This window comes from Xiphophorus maculatus, chromosome 22 (genome assembly GCF_002775205.1).
Source record: "Xiphophorus maculatus strain JP 163 A chromosome 22, X_maculatus-5.0-male, whole genome shotgun sequence".
Lineage (NCBI taxonomy): Eukaryota > Metazoa > Chordata > Actinopteri > Cyprinodontiformes > Poeciliidae > Xiphophorus > Xiphophorus maculatus.
This window is the reverse complement of record NC_036464.1, coordinates 6,800,371-6,817,458: the sequence shown is the minus strand read 5'-3', so window position 1 is coordinate 6,817,458 and position 17,088 is coordinate 6,800,371. Positions and strand designations below refer to the sequence as shown.

At 39.3% G+C, this 17,088-nt stretch overlaps 1 protein-coding gene across 6 annotated transcripts in view; it reads left to right on the top strand.

The window, feature by feature from the left end:
* LOC102233809 (fibroblast growth factor receptor 2-like) overlaps nucleotides 1-17,088 on the top strand; it is a 56,481-nt gene that overhangs the window by 35,118 nt on the left and 4,275 nt on the right. For 3 of the 6 annotated variants that reach the window (XM_023327547.1, XM_023327552.1, XM_023327551.1), the window contains 9 exons: nucleotides 243-387; nucleotides 3,411-3,610; nucleotides 4,990-5,129; nucleotides 8,436-8,557; nucleotides 10,174-10,284; nucleotides 10,380-10,570; nucleotides 11,121-11,243; nucleotides 12,851-12,921; nucleotides 16,433-16,570. In XM_023327547.1, the coding sequence (XP_023183315.1) occupies nucleotides 243-387; nucleotides 3,411-3,610; nucleotides 4,990-5,129; nucleotides 8,436-8,557; nucleotides 10,174-10,284; nucleotides 10,380-10,570; nucleotides 11,121-11,243; nucleotides 12,851-12,921; nucleotides 16,433-16,570 (1,241 nt within the window). The remainder of the gene's footprint in view (nucleotides 1-242; nucleotides 388-3,410; nucleotides 3,611-4,989; nucleotides 5,130-8,435; nucleotides 8,558-10,173; nucleotides 10,285-10,379; nucleotides 10,571-11,120; nucleotides 11,244-12,850; nucleotides 12,922-16,432; nucleotides 16,571-17,088) is intronic. The other 3 variants (XM_023327549.1, XM_023327550.1, XM_023327548.1) reach the window with 3 other exon arrangements.

The window sequence follows — 17,088 nt, the reverse complement described above, 5'->3', positions numbered from 1 at the left end:
GGTGATGGGTACCTTTTGGGTTTGTTTTAGGTGTGTTTGTTTTATTTTCACATGTTTTGGTGGAATACTGGGATCTATCTTCTACCTGTCCTCACTCCCATGCTCAGTTCTACACAGGATCTTAACGGTGGACACTATCCAGTTCCTCTAACTTCTTTCTTGGTGTTGTGGGTCTCATATTTTTTCTCTTCTCTGTTTCTGTTGTTTCTCTATTTCCTCTTCCTCCTCTTCTCTTCCTCCAGACCGCAGGTGTTAACACCACAGATAAGGAGATAGAAGTTCTCTACTTGCCAAATGTAACTTTTGAGGATGCTGGGGAGTATACATGCTTGGCGGGTAATTCAATTGGGATCTCCTATCAAACTGCTACTTTGACGGTGCTTCCAGGTATATAAATTCACTTGCTTTTGTCCTTTGGTTGTTGTTTCCACTTTAAAGGGCACATATCATCAGTTTTATTTTAAAACATTTTCAGTTGTGTTCAGGTTTAAAGCTCATGATACTGATATTACTTTAAGACGTTAAATATCTGTAAAAAAAAAAAAAAAAAAACACAAGGCAGCAGCAAATTTAGCTAAAAGTTGTGAAAGAGTAAGAAAAGTTACTTTTAGGACGCTGAACTCAGATATCAATGCCTACAGTTAAGCCCAAATTATTCACACCACATTTTTTAAGATTTCTTCTGGCTGAACATAATATAAATGTTTTGGAGTCCTGACTTGTATCAAACCTCAACATGTCAAATCTCCAAACTCTAATAAGGGCTTCTCTGAAATGTTTTTCCATTACTTATTTAGAAGGACATTAATAATTTTCCACATGTATTTTTAACAAAAAACAGACATAAATTATTTTATTTCTGGGTTAATAGTCTGTTTTGATGTGTATTTTGGAATATCTGTCTCTAAAATAATTTTTAATCTAAATCTACGAATGAATAATGAATAATGTTGTTATTAAAAGCAACTCAATATCCATCAAAGACAAGTAGTGACGGACAGCTTCAGCTGGATTTGAAGCAAAGTAAAGATTTACAATACAGTTTATCTAGTGATTAGAAGACATGGAGGACGAATGTTTTCTGAAGGGAGAACCTTTGAGACCTATTGAATCAGCAGCATAGGGAAAGTTTTAAAAGCACCTTGTAGTGATCCCAGTCCATGAGGAATGACTTGAACTTGAAACACAAAAACATTGACAGCACTGAGATTATGTCCACATTCTCCTGCTTTATTAGCAAGTCATGCAGAGATTTTGTTAATAATTGGTCAGTTTTTTTTACCACTGAGACTTTTAGCCGATTTAGATGTCAAATCATCATTGTTACTCTACGATATCAATCAAACTGTGTTCGGTCATAAGTAGTTTCTAATAATTACTTGTTTTTTGGCTCTAAAAAGTGACCTAAAGCTAATGATATGCTACATATGTGATGGATGAAAATGAAGTTAAAATACTAATATACAATGAAATGGCTGCTGCAGTCAAATGCTTTCTCCTTCATTTGGCTCAGACCTAAAAAAAACCCAGCTGCAGCTGAAACTAATTATCATGGCTAATTGCTTTGGACTATCATTTGGAGAAATTGGTTATGCATTTTTTATAAGATCTGTGTAACATCAACAGAAATTTTACACTTTGAATGGTACAAATAGCAAAAAAGAACATTTTATTACTGGTTTTTGTCATAAAAAATGTTGATATGTGCACTTTAAGTAATTTTCAATTGCTTTCATGTAAGGCTAATCCTCTCCTTGGACTCTTCCTTTGATCAGTTCAATACATAAGCATATAATTTACTATATTTTGTGGGTTAGCAAGCTGTTGAAAACCCAGATGAGATAATAGTGTAGTTTGAAGAACACTTATTGCAACTCCAAAACAAACTAGAGCTCGAATAGCAACTTGAGTGTCACAATTCCAAAGGAGATGAGGATTTGTCTTCACGCTTCTGTTAGTCCTTTTAGAAACCCAGTCACTACTACTCGTTGGTTCTGATTCTGCATGCTCTTTCTTGATATCTTTAAATTGTGCATTATTCCTTTTTCTCTGGCTCTGATACTTGACGTTTCTTGAAACAATGGTGGAAAGGTAAAGCTCAACCCTCATTTCATGTTGGCTTGACTTTCTCGATTATCAGAGCCAAACCTCTCTGCTTCGACACAGTGGATGACTCGTGTGTGATTAATTGCCAACATATTGCACCTATTTTTCTTTGATGTTGTTAAAAACATCTTATTTTACCTACTCTTTATAATGGAAACATGTAGAAACAATGTTATTCAAGCAATGAAAATGTCTGATGTGTGTTCATAAGTCATAAAATGGCTTTGAAAATTTTTTTGGCACATTCTGCAGGTTTTGCATTTAACCACTTAAGCCTTTTTTACAACATTTGAATTACATTAAGAGATGCAAATAAGCATGTCCATTCATTTTTTAAACACGAAAATAAGGATTTTATTACTTAAAATGCAATGACACAGCATTCCTTTAGTAAATTGCAGATGCATCTGCAGCTAAAGCAACACTTCTAACAGTGTACAGGGCTAATTTGTTGATTGTTATTTTTGATTACCTGATTAATATTTGAACAGCAAAAGATGCTGGATAGGAGATTTTCTTATACAGAATATACACTGGATGAAACTGTAACTACGCCACTTTACAAATTCTGGGTGGAATATATTTACATTACATTATTTCTTAAATTTATATTGAGCCTGTATACTCCGGTTAATGATTAATTTGTTGATAAATTAGATGACAATTATTTAAATAATCGATTCATAACAATTAATCAAATTAGTCATTTCAGCTGTAATAGCTATGTATTGGCTATTAATATTTACTATCATTGATGTAGTTTAAGAAAAAAAAGTTTTCTAGTACACCGCCTTCAGCTCTACTTGGCTTGTGGCCTGTTTGGTTGCTGCGTTGCAAAGGAATCTTGTTTGTGGTCTACAGGGATGAAACAGTCTCTTTTACAGACGCTCAGCTTTTTTACTAGACAGGAAGTTCGGGTCATACACAGCCATAATAGAAGTGAAGCACTTATTGTTCAGACGACTCTGGGTGTGTTTTTGTCCTTGTGCTCGCGTGTCTCAAAGATTGACGCAGAGTGCAGACACATGCTGGCCTGCTCGTTCAGTCTGAGTCATAATTTAAAATCTGATGACACTGTCAAAGCCACTGAAGGCCTGCGAGACCCCACAAAAGCTAATAACTGTTGGCCGAAGGGGAGTTGTGATGGTGCTACAAAGCGATTTGTTTAGTTCGCCTGTCGATGGTGATTACATTTACTCATGAGTCATCTTCATAGTGTCTGTGTCTGTGTCTGCGTTTTCCTCCATGTCTGGAACATGCCTGCCCTAACCTCCGCCTGACCGTTGTTCTTTCATGTCTCTCAGCCCCTGAGAAATCGCCAGGACCCATTACCTCGTACTACTTGGAGATCGGAATATATTGTGCAGGCATGTTCCTGATTGCCTGCATGGTGGGCATTGTGGTGGTGTGCCGCATGAGGAACACAGCAAAGAAGCCCGATTTTGGCAGCCCACCGGCGGTCCACAAGCTGACCAAACAGATCCCTCTGCGCCGCCAGGTAACAGAAAGTAGATAAAGAGTTCTAAAGGCATCTAACACTTCTAGAGGAGCCAACACACACCACTGACATTTGTCAAGGAAACACAGCTAATTATTTCATAAATGGCTTTGGGAACATAATTAACCTAAATTACTATTATTTTTGACCAAATGCATGTTTTTAGAATCAACAAATACAAAAAGTTTGCATGGATAATAACTCAACTGACTGCACAGGTGCATCTTAATAAATTTGAACATCTTGAAAAAGTTAAAGTTTTCTACTTCATACATTTACTACACAGTTTTTTCTATTAATATAGATTATTTTTGTCTTTCAGCTGATGTAAACCTAAAATGTCGTTTCTTAGAATGTATTTTGTTAAATCAATAAAATTGTCTTTCTTGTAGAAAATTTGCTTGTTTTGGCAATGATTGAGACTGGGCACATGCAGAGTAAGATTAATTTTTATTTAGTTATTTACCTATTTAGTTAGTTTATCCATTATAATTACTTGTTTTAGCCTTTTGAGATCTCGAGATGTAGATCTAATTATTAAAAATTGCATTATCACTATTATTATTAAAGAAACTGTGCCTTATCATAAAGAGGAAGATCAGAGACAGTAGTAAAAGTAATCCATGTCTTAAAATATTAAAGACCCCCAGCTATTCTACTGTAGACATGTTGCGCAGAACATGTCTACATTTTTGTAAATATATGTTAAATGCATTTTTTTTATTATTTTATGTAATATTCTAATATAAATTGAAAGAAAAGATTTAAATATATCACTGTCTGTATAATGTATTTTAATCCATAAGATGAACTTGTTGGATTGAATTATTGAAACAAGCTAACTTTTCAATGATCTCATAATTTATTGAGATGTACTTGGATGACATACTGTGGAGGTATTTCAAGGGATCCACACCTAGATTCATTCAGAGGGCATGCATTTCTGTTCAAGTCAACACAGCTGCCGAAAACTGCAGCCAGACGTTTTTCCTTCCAAATGTGGAACTTTCTTTAACCTCAAGGGAAACCAAAAGGTTCAGAGAGTGTTGGATTACTTTCTGTGGAGCAGACTGATTCCAGAGTCAAGGTAAGGTTAGGGTGTAGAGGGAGTCGCTTAAAGACCCAGGCTCACCAGCAATTAACACAAATTCATCAAGTTATTGTAGCTGCTCACCTCTTTAACACAGATGAAATCGAATCTTTGCCTTGGAGAAACTTCACGGCTAGTAAACATTCACTGTGGGAAGCAAGCACGATTGAATATTTTACAGGTTGTGTAGTGAAATTCATGCCTCAGGTTTCCAACTCCTCTAGTGATGCCTTGGAGCTTTAACTGACCTACGAACCTAGATCACAGTGATCAGCCAATATCTTTTTTCCTATAGGTGTCGGCAGATTCAAGCTCATCCATGAACTCAAACACCCCCCTGGTGCGAATCACAACGCGGCGGAGCTCTGCACCCGACGAACCGATCCCTGAGTACGACCTTCCAAAGGATCCACTGTGGGAATTTGCCAGAGATAGGTAAGAGTTGCCTGTTAAAACACACTGTTGTAGTTTCTGTTCTTCATTAAGTGCAACCTGTAATTGTACGTCTTCTGCCTTCAAAGCCATAATTATGTAAAGCAGATTTCTGCATAAAACATGAAATAGTAGAAAATGCTGATCCTCTACAGCTTTAATTTAAAAGTGGATGGTGCAGGTTGTTCTTAAACTTCATTAGCAGTAGAAGGAACAGATAGTATAACAAGGGCAAAGACCAAAACAGACTTCTACCTTTAGGTTAAAGCAACTCCTGTCACAAACACATGATTATTAAACGCATAATGAAAACAAATCAGAAGGTTTCTGCTGTGAAATTTTTTGTAGGGTTTTTTACCTTAATATTAATTTTCACACACACAGTGGCACACAAGATACTTTAATGAATATGTTGAGATGTAAATGGCACACAGCAGAAGTAACCTCCAGCATTTATTCTTGGTTCGCAGTTTTCCTCTCCAGTTTGCAGAGGGAGTTATTGAAATATCCTGCAGTGCAACAACTGAAGTTTGGATTTTTAGTGTTTATTTCCATCACAGTTAGTCTGGTAGTTTTTACCTTGCAAAAATTTGTGCTACAAAGTTCCTCTGGGTACCACCAAGGGTAGCCAAGGTGCCACCAGTTATATTTTGCAACAGTGTCAATGAATTAAAATATGATTGAAAAGTTTAACAAAGTTTATAGTAAATTAATACTATAATTGATAATGTATAATATTATAGATAATATAATATAATATAAGCATTCGAATGTTGCATAAGAAAAATAAAATAAATTTTAACTGGCTTTCTTTTGCAATCCTCTCAAAGCTGCTGCCTTTTTCGACCACACTGTTTTCCTTCCACTAAACTTTCCAGTTGTATGCTTGAAACTAACACTCTGCAAAATGAAATTTTGTGGGTTAAAGCTTGAAATATATCACTCTGTGTGTATGTAATGCATACAATGTATGAGTTTCAGGTTATTTTTATTTAATTTCTGGAATAAGTTAACTTTTAGATCATATTTAATCTAATGAAAGGCAGCTGTATCACTTTGTAAAGGATCCTCTTAACAGTGAAATCTGGAATCGGAGACTGCGGGCACTACCTGTTTACGGCGTTTAGTGCTTTAAAACAGCTGCTAAATAATTTAAAAAATATTTTTCCATTTGGGGATTGACACCTGGTGAGATTAAAGCTTTTGATTCATCTGGTGTGAAACTTGCCCCATCATTAGAAGAGCAGCTAAACTTCCCTCCTCTCCCTCACCGAAAGACTCCGTATCGCACGCTTCTGTTCGTAGAGAGTGAAGTTGTGCTAATTAGTGGCTGGTATTCACAGCTTTCATCTGCATGTTTGGGCGAGGAGTGTTTGCTCTCTGTCATACCAGAGGAATTAGCTCAGCTGAGGTTTCAGTAAGAGTTAGAGAAGTTTAAAAACAAACCGAGACTCTGCGTTTAAAAGAATAAGGGAAATTCCTGAAGCTTTTGTTAGAATGCCTGTAAAAGAAAAAAAACAAAAGCCTGGCTCATAAAATTTTAAATTGTTTATCAATAAAACCGCACTTCTGATGTAATGCTCGACTTTGTGTTTGCATGCTGGATTGATTAAATTTATGATTTTAATTCATGACCCCAGCTAAATGGAGGCTGTTATAACTTTGCAAAAATAAATCTCTGTCTTCCTCACTGTTTGGGTCTTTATGCCCTGCCTGTCATTCCAGCGCCTGAAGGATCATGTTGGGATTGTAAAATGCTGAGGAATGCTAACTTTTGTGGTTTAGGCTGAGGAAAAAAATAACATCCATTATGTGTGGCCGGATGGACAGAATGCCTGTCATTGAGTGTGGCAAGTGTGAGTGGACAGATAGGGGATTGTGTTACTACCGCAGGGCGCCAGCCTCAGGCCTCTCGGCTTAGCGCTGTGCTGTGAATGTTTAGATAGCGTGGACAGTGGGCTTTATGAGGCGAGGGACCAACTTAGGTCAATCAAAATAAAAAGCACCAAGTTATACGGCATGTTCAGGGGCCTGACCGGCGCTTCAGCTCTGAATAGTCACAAGAGAACATGTAGTAAAGTTAAATATCAAACCCCATGGCATAACTAACAATTAAAATATGCAGAAAATATCTCCACCTCCTAAGCGTTTCCACATGTTATGATAATCACCAACTTTCTTTTATTTCATTGAGATTGTATGTAACAGGCATGTAACATGTAACATAGGTAGAAAAGATACATGGTTTTCAACGTTTTGTTTAACAAAGCAAATCTAAAGAGGGCGACCTGCATTTGCATTCAGCCCCCTTATGCTGACAGCCCAAAATAAATTGTCTTCACAAGTCACCTAATTAGTGAGTAGACTCAAAATAAACAGAATAAATTCAACTGTTCTTCAAAAGTTTCAGAGGTTCGTTAGAGAATATTACTGAACAAACAGGATCATAAAAACCAAGGAAGACAGAAGAGGTTGGGGAGAAAGTTGTGAAAAAGTTTAAAGCTGGTTTATTTTACAAAGCATTATTCCAAATTTTTGGCAGCTCACAAAGAATGGAAAGAGTAGCCACAAACCTATGAAGGAGGAAAGCAGGACATAGTTATAGGGAGGATACTTTAGGTGGTGATAAATACAGGACGATGCTGGAAGAAAAACCTGTTTGAGGCAGCAAAAAACTTGGGAGGAGGGTGGAGCGTCACGAAACAGCCCGAGTTCTAATGGATTGGTTTAAATTAAAGCATATTCATTCATCTGTCAAAATCTAACACCTTAAGCCAATTGAGAATTGAAGTTTGCAGACTCTCAATCCAATCTGGTTTACCTAGAGCTGCTTTGCAGTTTGCTGGTATTGTAAAAAAAAAAAAAGGTTCATCAGCACTTCTTAGTTGCAAAAGAAAGACAGAAATTCATCCATCACAGGCTAATATGTCAGGGCTTAGCTGCTCCTTTGCAAAGACTTATAATTGTATACTGGAACATGCCAAGACAGGATAAATAGTTTACAAAAGAGTGGCTCAACTCAGGTTTATTAAGAGATTATCTCTGCCATATGTGTCTTCTTACCTACTGTTCTGGCAAAAACTTCATCAAGCCAGAGAAGCACTCCCACAAACAGAACCTGATTGAAATACAGAAAGGATGAAAGATGGGTGTGGCTATGTGCCTGGTTTCATTAATTATCTTGATCCCACACTTCTTCCTGCTTTATATCTGGAGAGTGGGAGTTAGTGCAAGGCCTATTATATGGACCGTTTGAACTTATCAGCATCCAGTTTTGGATTTTTTTTTTAATGTTGTATTTTATTTTAGGTTGACTCTTGGCAAACCTCTGGGTGAAGGCTGCTTCGGTCAAGTTGTGATGGCCGAAGCTCTGGGCATCGATAAGGACAAACCCAAGGAGGCGGTCACTGTTGCAGTGAAGATGCTGAAAGGTGAGTGGATTTCTATGAGATTCTGCTGTGTGTTAACCATGAGTTAAAATACCACAGTTTCATTGTTATCACAGTAATTAGAAGAAGATTTCAATGTCTTAATATATTTGGAAAGTGTCTTAGTTTGCCAAATGTACATTTTCAATAGCAGTTTTTAAGATCCTGTCCTGGCGTATTGGGTAAACATTACTCAATACGCCAGGTTGGGTTTTGTTCTACAAAAGGGGATATTCAGTTCACCCCACTGAATTATTTGCAACACACATTGTATTTTTACTCATTCTTACTTATTTTGAACCTGGAAATTTTAAATTTAGTTAATAAAACCCTACCAGTCCTATTTAAGTATTTGCATAATTTATAGAGACAAATGGAGATAAAAACTTCATGTACAATTGTTTTTGATAGTGTGAAAATTCTTTAGGTAGAGTAAAGAAAGGTGGTTTGAAATCATGTAAAACCAATTATCAAAGTGGTAAAACATAACGACCTGACACATGATCGCATGACCCATGGTACACGGCACCATTTTATACCTCAAAAAAGTCAGATGTGAAATGACTAAAAGTGCAAAAGAAAGAGAAGGGCAACACCCACCACAATCACTGCAACAATCACAAACACAACAAAATATAACAGCTATAACAACAAAATCAGAAAAAAGATGAGCAAAGTTAAAGAATATATTTCCAGACATCCAGCTGACTAGCAGTGTGCAGCATGGGGTTAAGGGTAGGACTGATTTATGGTATGCTCCATATTTCCAGATTAAACTCAGACCAATTAGGCTTGCATTTTAATAAAAGGATTTAAAAACCTAGGAGTGATATGATGTAAAATGATATCATATCTAGTCTCTGTTTGTTGCACCATCAAAGTCTCACTTCATTCTTAAACATCTGACTTTAGGTCAGACCTGTGGGCTTAGATTTACTCTGCTTCATTCTGTCTTGAAATAAGAACGTTTCTTTAGCTGATTCATGTTGCAGTCTGGGGTTCAGCAAAGGTGCAAGGTGGAGCCTTAGGCTGGCATTATTACTTGTTATTGGTGGCTGCTGACTGACGGCTTGAGGAAGGTGGGTCAGATAGGTAAGGGTTAGGGGCGGTCGCATACCTGACCCCAAAGCAGCAGTTGGGTAGCGCTCAGTCAGCATCTAAACAATGAGGCAAGTCACATTAAGAGAATTGATGTGATTAATGAAAGCAGGAGAAAGGAGCTGGACTGGTTTGGGGTTGCAAGGCACAGTAAGATTAGGTACAGCAGAGGTCCTGTATACCTTCCTCCACTGTAGAGTCATTTTAACAGTGACTCAAGTTACTGTAATGGTACTGAAGAATGCACGCAATGCCGCATTGACTATCTTAGTGTATTGGTAAACTTCCACTGTCTTCAATGAAGTTTATTTCCCACATCACCCTTTCTTTTACCTCTGAAAGCCTTTGTACTCTATGTGAGAAGCTGTAACTTTAGCCAATGATGTCTGTCATCCCGGCCTAATTACAATCACCTTCCAGGCAAGTTTCTGTGGAACTGGACACACTTTTAGTTTAAAGTCAAAGAGTTAAAGAGAGACACTTGTTTTTATTTTTCTGATTATAAACTTCTCTGTTGTTAGACGATGCCACAGAAAAGGACCTTTCTGACCTGGTGTCAGAGATGGAAATGATGAAGATGATCGGCAAACACAAGAACATCATCAACCTTTTGGGAGCCTGCACACAAGACGGTGAGGGGAGCAATATTTTAATTTAATATACATTACATACATTCTGTTCAAGATAGGGTTTGAACACCTTTTTGTTGTGACTTGTGCTTGTACAGGTCCCCTATATGTGATAGTAGAGTATGCCTCCAAAGGCAACCTCAGAGAGTACCTCAGAGCCCGCCGTCCTCCCGGCATGGAGTACTCCTACGATATCGCCCGTGTCTCTGATGAACTGCTCACCTTCAAAGATCTCGTCTCCTGCACTTATCAGGTGGCACGGGGCATGGAGTACCTTGCATCGCAAAAGGTAAGGGGAGGACAGACGAAACGTCCTACTTTCACATCAACCTTCCAGCCCCCTGGCTACTTGGACACATCTCTGTGCCAGTACTCAGTACTTAGGGCTTAACAACAGCATCCAGGAGGGTTTTACGTTGGAAGCTTGTTTGTGCGTCCCTGTGGGAACATGGTCCCCTGAAAACACTACTCATACCCCCTGCCCCAATCCCTGTATTGTCTCCCATTGCACGACAAAAGCCCCTCTGTGCAGAAGAATTGAGAGGTTCTCACAATGGGGGTACAGCCATGTTGGCCAAATGCAGCCTCACGCTCTCTCTCACTGTTGGAATGTGACTGTCTGACACGCACACATACTTTGGTCTTTACATATCTACAGTATACATGACTAAGTATACATGACTATGTATGAATCATCTCCAGCCATGTTCTTGTGTGGGGTTGTGTATTTGTCCAAATAATTATGGACCTGACCCCTCTCCTGCTTTTACTTTTTTCCCTCACTTTGACCATCCCATTTTTCTTCCTCTTACCTAATTTTTCCACTGTTTCCATCCCAGTGTATACACAGAGACCTGGCAGCCAGGAATGTCCTGGTCACTGAGAGTAACGTCATGAAGATCGCTGACTTTGGCCTGGCCAGGGATGTCCACAACATTGACTACTATAAAAAGACAACCAATGTAAGTTCTCACAACATGCATGCTGCACTCTGAAACGTTTAGGTTGTTAGGTGTGTTTGAGGTGTGAGTGTTTTTTGCAAACAGTGTGAAATCCGCTCACATGGTTTAGGCTTTTCTCTGTGTTTTTCCCTCCCCTCGTCTTTCTGCTTCACCCCTTTCCTCTGCTGGTGTCTTGGCAGAAGCTACAGGTTCCCAGGCAGGCTCTGAATGTAGTGCTTCTCCAGACCATGCCTAGTTTACCCCCTCAGTCTCTTGTTCTTTTGGTTTCATCAACATTTACACAATTAGCCCCGAAAGAGACACGGAGAGAGAGAGTCGGGGGGCGAGAGGGAGCAGACTAAACATAACTGACATCTCCATAGTGGCCCAGTGGTGTCTTTCTTTCCCACCACAGAGCAGCGCAGCCTGCACATCCTCATTTAATATGCATGACTGCCTTTTCACTGCATGCACGATCATGCTGAGAACTAGCTGACAACCACAACAATATTTGACGATGATGATGGAGGTGAGCACCGGGACAATAACCACGGCTCCAGCGATGATCTTTTAGGATCTGACTGAGCCATCAATTTTTACTTGTTATTCTTTGGTGCCACAAAATAAAATGTTAATGTCTACTTTGCTTTTGTTTTATAAACTATATGTATTCTGCACTCCAAAGTTATTCAAACCATTTTATCGTGTTATAAACACAAAGATAAAATACAGTTTTATTGTAGATAAAAATCTCAGAGACTCGTGTGTGTTTGTGTTCAACCTCTATTAACCATGATATGCCCAATTAAAATGTAACCAATAACCCTGTCAGAAGTTGCCCAGTTATTAAACAGAGCCCACCTGTATGTAATTTGATTTCAATATAAATCCAGCTGTTCTCTTAATGCCTGAGAGATTTGTTAAAGAACACTAGTGAACAAACATGAAGAGTAAGGAACACAGGTCACCAGGGAGAAAATTGTGGAGAATTTTAAAGTTGCATTTGATTATAAAACAATATTCCAAGCTTTGAACATCTGATCAATAATCAGAGAAGCAGTCAAAAGACCCATAGTAACTCTGGAGCAGCTGCAGAGATCCACACCTCAGGTGGAAGAGTGGGTCGGCAGATGATTCAAGCTCCTTGTGCGCTCATGAGATCTGGCAGTAAAATGACCAGATGAGAAAAACTTTAACTTTAGTGGACTATATGATGTCTTGTTAATGTGAATAGTAATAAAGCTCTCTACGTAAGAACGGAACCTAAGGAACTAAGTTAGTTAATTCAGCTCTTGAAATTAGGTTTACCATTAAGGTAATGTACACTTTGACCTTGCCAAGAATGCTTAGCCTCTCGGCCTGTTTTAATGGCACACAGAGATAAACTCTTCTTTATCCGTGACCCTGTTTATCACCTCTGTTGCTTAAACAGCATAAACGCTCCATTGGGAATTCCCCTCCCAGACAGGCGCTTCTTTTACATCCTTAATCCCGAGGCTCTTCTCACATTTCAGTCTTTTTTTAGTGAATAATTGTAAAGATGCTGATGAGGCCCGGAATAAGGACTCCAAGGATTGCTTATGGCTTGGCTTTCAGTTAACCTTCCTCCTCTGTGTTTGCGTTTTCAGGGTCGTCTCCCGGTTAAATGGATGGCTCCAGAGGCGCTCTTCGACCGGGTCTATACGCACCAGAGCGATGTGTGAGTACAAGGCTACAGACAAGCTAGTATGGCGTGTGCGATCACTGCTCCTTGTTTGTGCAATCAGATTTAAGTGAGATGAAGTTTTTTTGTGCTATCTTGGATTTTTGGATGGGGGGGGTTTTCGGGTACTGCGGGGTGATTGGCTATAGGGAACCGGTGTTGGACAGTCTGTGGCAAAAGTGAGGATTTCACGCTAGACTTGTAGCCAATGCTGTGTTACTAATCTGACTGGCTTCAAAGAATCTGGAAGGAGCCCGAAGCCCACCAGAACCCCTCCCCTCCTCTCCTCCTGCTTCTCCGGCTCGGCTCGGAAGTCTCCCCACCTTTTCGGGCCTCTACCCAATGTCTGAACACAACAATGCTTCGGGCCTACATTCACTCTCTCCCCCTGTTCGTGCTCTTCTCCTCATTCAGCAAAACTCTATACATGCTGCTGCTCATCGTTTTTGGACTGGCTCCACCATCACAATAACTCCCCCTCTTCCTCTTTTATCCCAGCATTCTTTCTTTCTTTCATCTGGTATGTGAATCGTTGACCCGTCTCTGTCTCTTCCTCGTTTTATTTAAGATCAAGAGTATTCATTCTAAAAACAGAACAAAGCGAGAGCATCCCTCTATTTTTGGTGTTTGAGTCTCATGCGTCCTGACAGCGTTGTTTGAAGTTTCTGCTCCAGACACTGGCGGCAGAAAAGCGCATGTGGCAATTAGATAAATGCCTTGCATGCTGACCCTAGCAAAAGGAGGTTTTCGCTATGTGCACTTAAGCCAAACACCAGTAGCGCACAAAACATCTCAATTAACGTAGGGAAAGTGCTTTAAGTTGGTTTCCCTCTGCGGTCGTTGTGTGCACATAAAGTATCTGTGTACACACACCACGTCCTTCATGTTCTCCAATCAATAACACGGGAGAGCTAAGGAGAAAGGGAGCGTGTGTGTGTTTGTATCGCTGCAGTGCTCTGTATTGGCTCACCCCTAATTACGATTCATCACTCACATTTAGTAATTGGCTTTTTGTGCGTGTGCGGGAGGAGGTGGAGCTGAATCAAACAGCACAAGGCACAGGCGATCTATACATGACATCAGATTAAATGAATACATGAATTGCAATGACACTCCCCCCTCTGTGGTTGTAACAAATGAGCTCAGCGGAGCAGCTCTGGAGAGTGTAGGTATGAGCGGAGGATTGCAGCTCAAGTGCAGAGAGCCAGATTTCAGCTTCACTGGAGATCCACAGATCAGTTTTAGTGGCCAATTTCCAACCTTGTTTTTTTATGGAACTTTAACTAGCATTAATTTTACTATTGTAAATATTATTAACAGCAGTTAATTTTTTTTGTTAGCTTTGAGCAATTATAAACTATTTGTTTGGAGAAGCGTTACATCACATTGTATGAGTTGCTGTAATACAGGGTATACATGCTGAGATGACATTTTAGGATGTCAACATCAGAACTGTAAACTGGAGTCGATTCTTGTATTCCCTAGAGACCATTGATACTTGTCTTAACTCTTAAGATTTTCTAAAGAATGCCAGCATTTACAAATTCAGCACACACCATGATAGAACAGGTTTGAATGCTCAAAAGGATAAAAAGAGCAACTACTGTCATCCAGTGAACCTTCCTGTTCCTGAAGTGTAAAGCTCATTACACTTTTTATGTTTTCTCTGACTTTATTTTCAAACTCTTCCCAGGAGATGAAAATAACCTAATTGTAATGCTCTTCTTTTGGTAACTGCTTCCACACCAAAGAGTGAAAATGGTTAATCTGACTTGTGGGTCCAAATTCAGGAGCTGCATCATTAAACAGCCAATTAAGTCACAGCGATGCAACAAAAAGGGTGTCCAAATTTAAAGACATCTCCAAATTCATCCTACATATGTGTCCTTATTTTACCCAGATTCAGAGGGCGGGTCTAGTGTCTGAAGATTTTTGTCTTTGTAGCTGTAGCAGAAGAAGAGGGAGACAGGATTTCCGTCGAGGCAAAGGCAGGAATAAATCTGAATAAAACAAATTTCACACATTTCACTCATTTCAGCTCTTTGTAGGCCAGATCCTTCATCAGCCAAGCAGACTGAATGTTCTGGAGTCTGTAGTTCATGATTCAGATACACCCTTGAATCGTTTGTCTTAGTGCAACCTTATAGCACTTTGGTTTGGTTCAGTCAAGAACCAGAACAGGAAAAGATACCAACCAATCTTAAACCTTTAACTCTTCTTCCTTCAGTCACAACCTCTATACTAAAAAAGAATGTTGTAGTTAGTGAGACCTATTATCACGTAGTCATGGTGCATTTATTGCAAAGACTGTCTGAATAAAGAATGCATTCCATATTTTCAAACTGACTGTCCAACAGTCTGGGTCGGCTGAGCTGTAGATTGGATTTTTGTTTCCATTCATCAGCCAAATTTGTGTGCATCTCTAGTAATCCACCAATTTACATAATATAGTTTTACCATTCACATGTACGTTGCCTTTAGGCAGCAATGAGAAAGTCCTGCAGGAGAAGCATATGACGTAACATTATGACTTAAATGTGATGAGCTATGGATGAGTCCTCAGTCCTAACCTTGTTTACACAGAGGCATTCATTAATTAAATGACTCGCATAAACATAATCTATGTTTGAAGCTGGCTGAAACACATAAGTGCTTTGCTCTCCACTAAGGCAGCATGCCAGGTCAGCTAAGTAGCCCCCCGAGTTTGTGTGTTTATTTTTGTAAGTCATGGCTGCTTGCAGGTGGACACCATCTTGGACGGCTAAACAAGCTGAGTAATGGTTACAAAATGTCACAGAAAGGAGAGGCGAGTGTGTCAACAAGGGCTCAGATGCAAAGCACTGATAGAGGAGAGAACCGACCTGGCCAGCTGATTGTGTAAACAGATGAAAGAAATGATAAATGCCCTACCTTCATGTCTTTGCAGACTTTTCTTGCTGAACCACTCATGTGCTCAGTATGATTGAAGTCTGTGGTAATGCACAATATGTTGCACAAAATAATGCATCCCTTTAGTTTGCATCAATAATGAAGCCACCGTAGGAAGAGTTAACATTTGAGAAGTGGAACTCAACAACAGGAAGTTGAGGCAAGGAAGCAGTTAATGATTAGTAGTCACCACCTCTGCCTCTGGACGTCTTTTGTTGATTATTTCTCTTTTGTCTGCTGTGGGTGGTCCAGTGTTTGCTTTGGTTTGGTGCGACTGGACAATGCCAGGCTCTGTAACCAGCCAGCTGGGCACAAAAGGCGTCATTGAGATCAGAGTCGAGCAACACTGCCAGCGGCTTTGCACCACAAGTCACTAGAGGACAGAAAGTGGGCACTGACACCACTGATGTTACTGAATTGCATTTCCTCTATCCATTAATCAGCTGAAAGGATGAAAATCATCTGCCAAGTGGTCCCAATGCTCCCATATAATGGATTCTTTTTTGATTTACATACAAATCTCACCTTTCCACATCTTTTCTGCAAATAAAGCATGTATATTTCCTGTTTTCCCCACTAGCTGGTCATTTGGGGTGCTGATGTGGGAGATCTTCACCCTAGGGGGCTCACCCTACCCCGGCATTCCTGTAGAAGAGCTCTTCAAGCTGCTCAAAGAGGGACATCGCATGGACAAGCCTGGAAACTGCACCAATGAGCTGTAAGTTTAATACTTTTCACCAAAATCCAAATCGTTTCCAACCAATCCATATTCTGAATTAGCATTAATTGTTCCCTTTGGAGTCCGTGAGAGACTCGTTTGCATTTGATAAATGCCTCTGCGACTCTGTCAGGCATCTGTACAACTGGGATCATTTACCAACAGTTTCTCAATTCTCAATAAGGCCTCGGAAGTGAAGGGACAAAGGCAGAATACACAGAGAAATGCACAAACATGGCAGACAAATCAGATATTGGTATTCTTGACTCATTATAGTGCCTTAGAAAGGTATTCACATGTTTGAACATTTTTCATATTACAACGACAAACCTCATTATAATATCTAAGGATTTTACATAAGGACTGTAAAGTGACAAAACTTTTTAATAGTAAAAATAGGAATACTGTGACATAAATTTGTTATCAGCCTCTTTTACATTGATACCCGTAAAAAGAAATATCTAATTCCGCCCAATCATCTGGAGGTTACTCACTTGGTTTACCACAAAATAATGAAC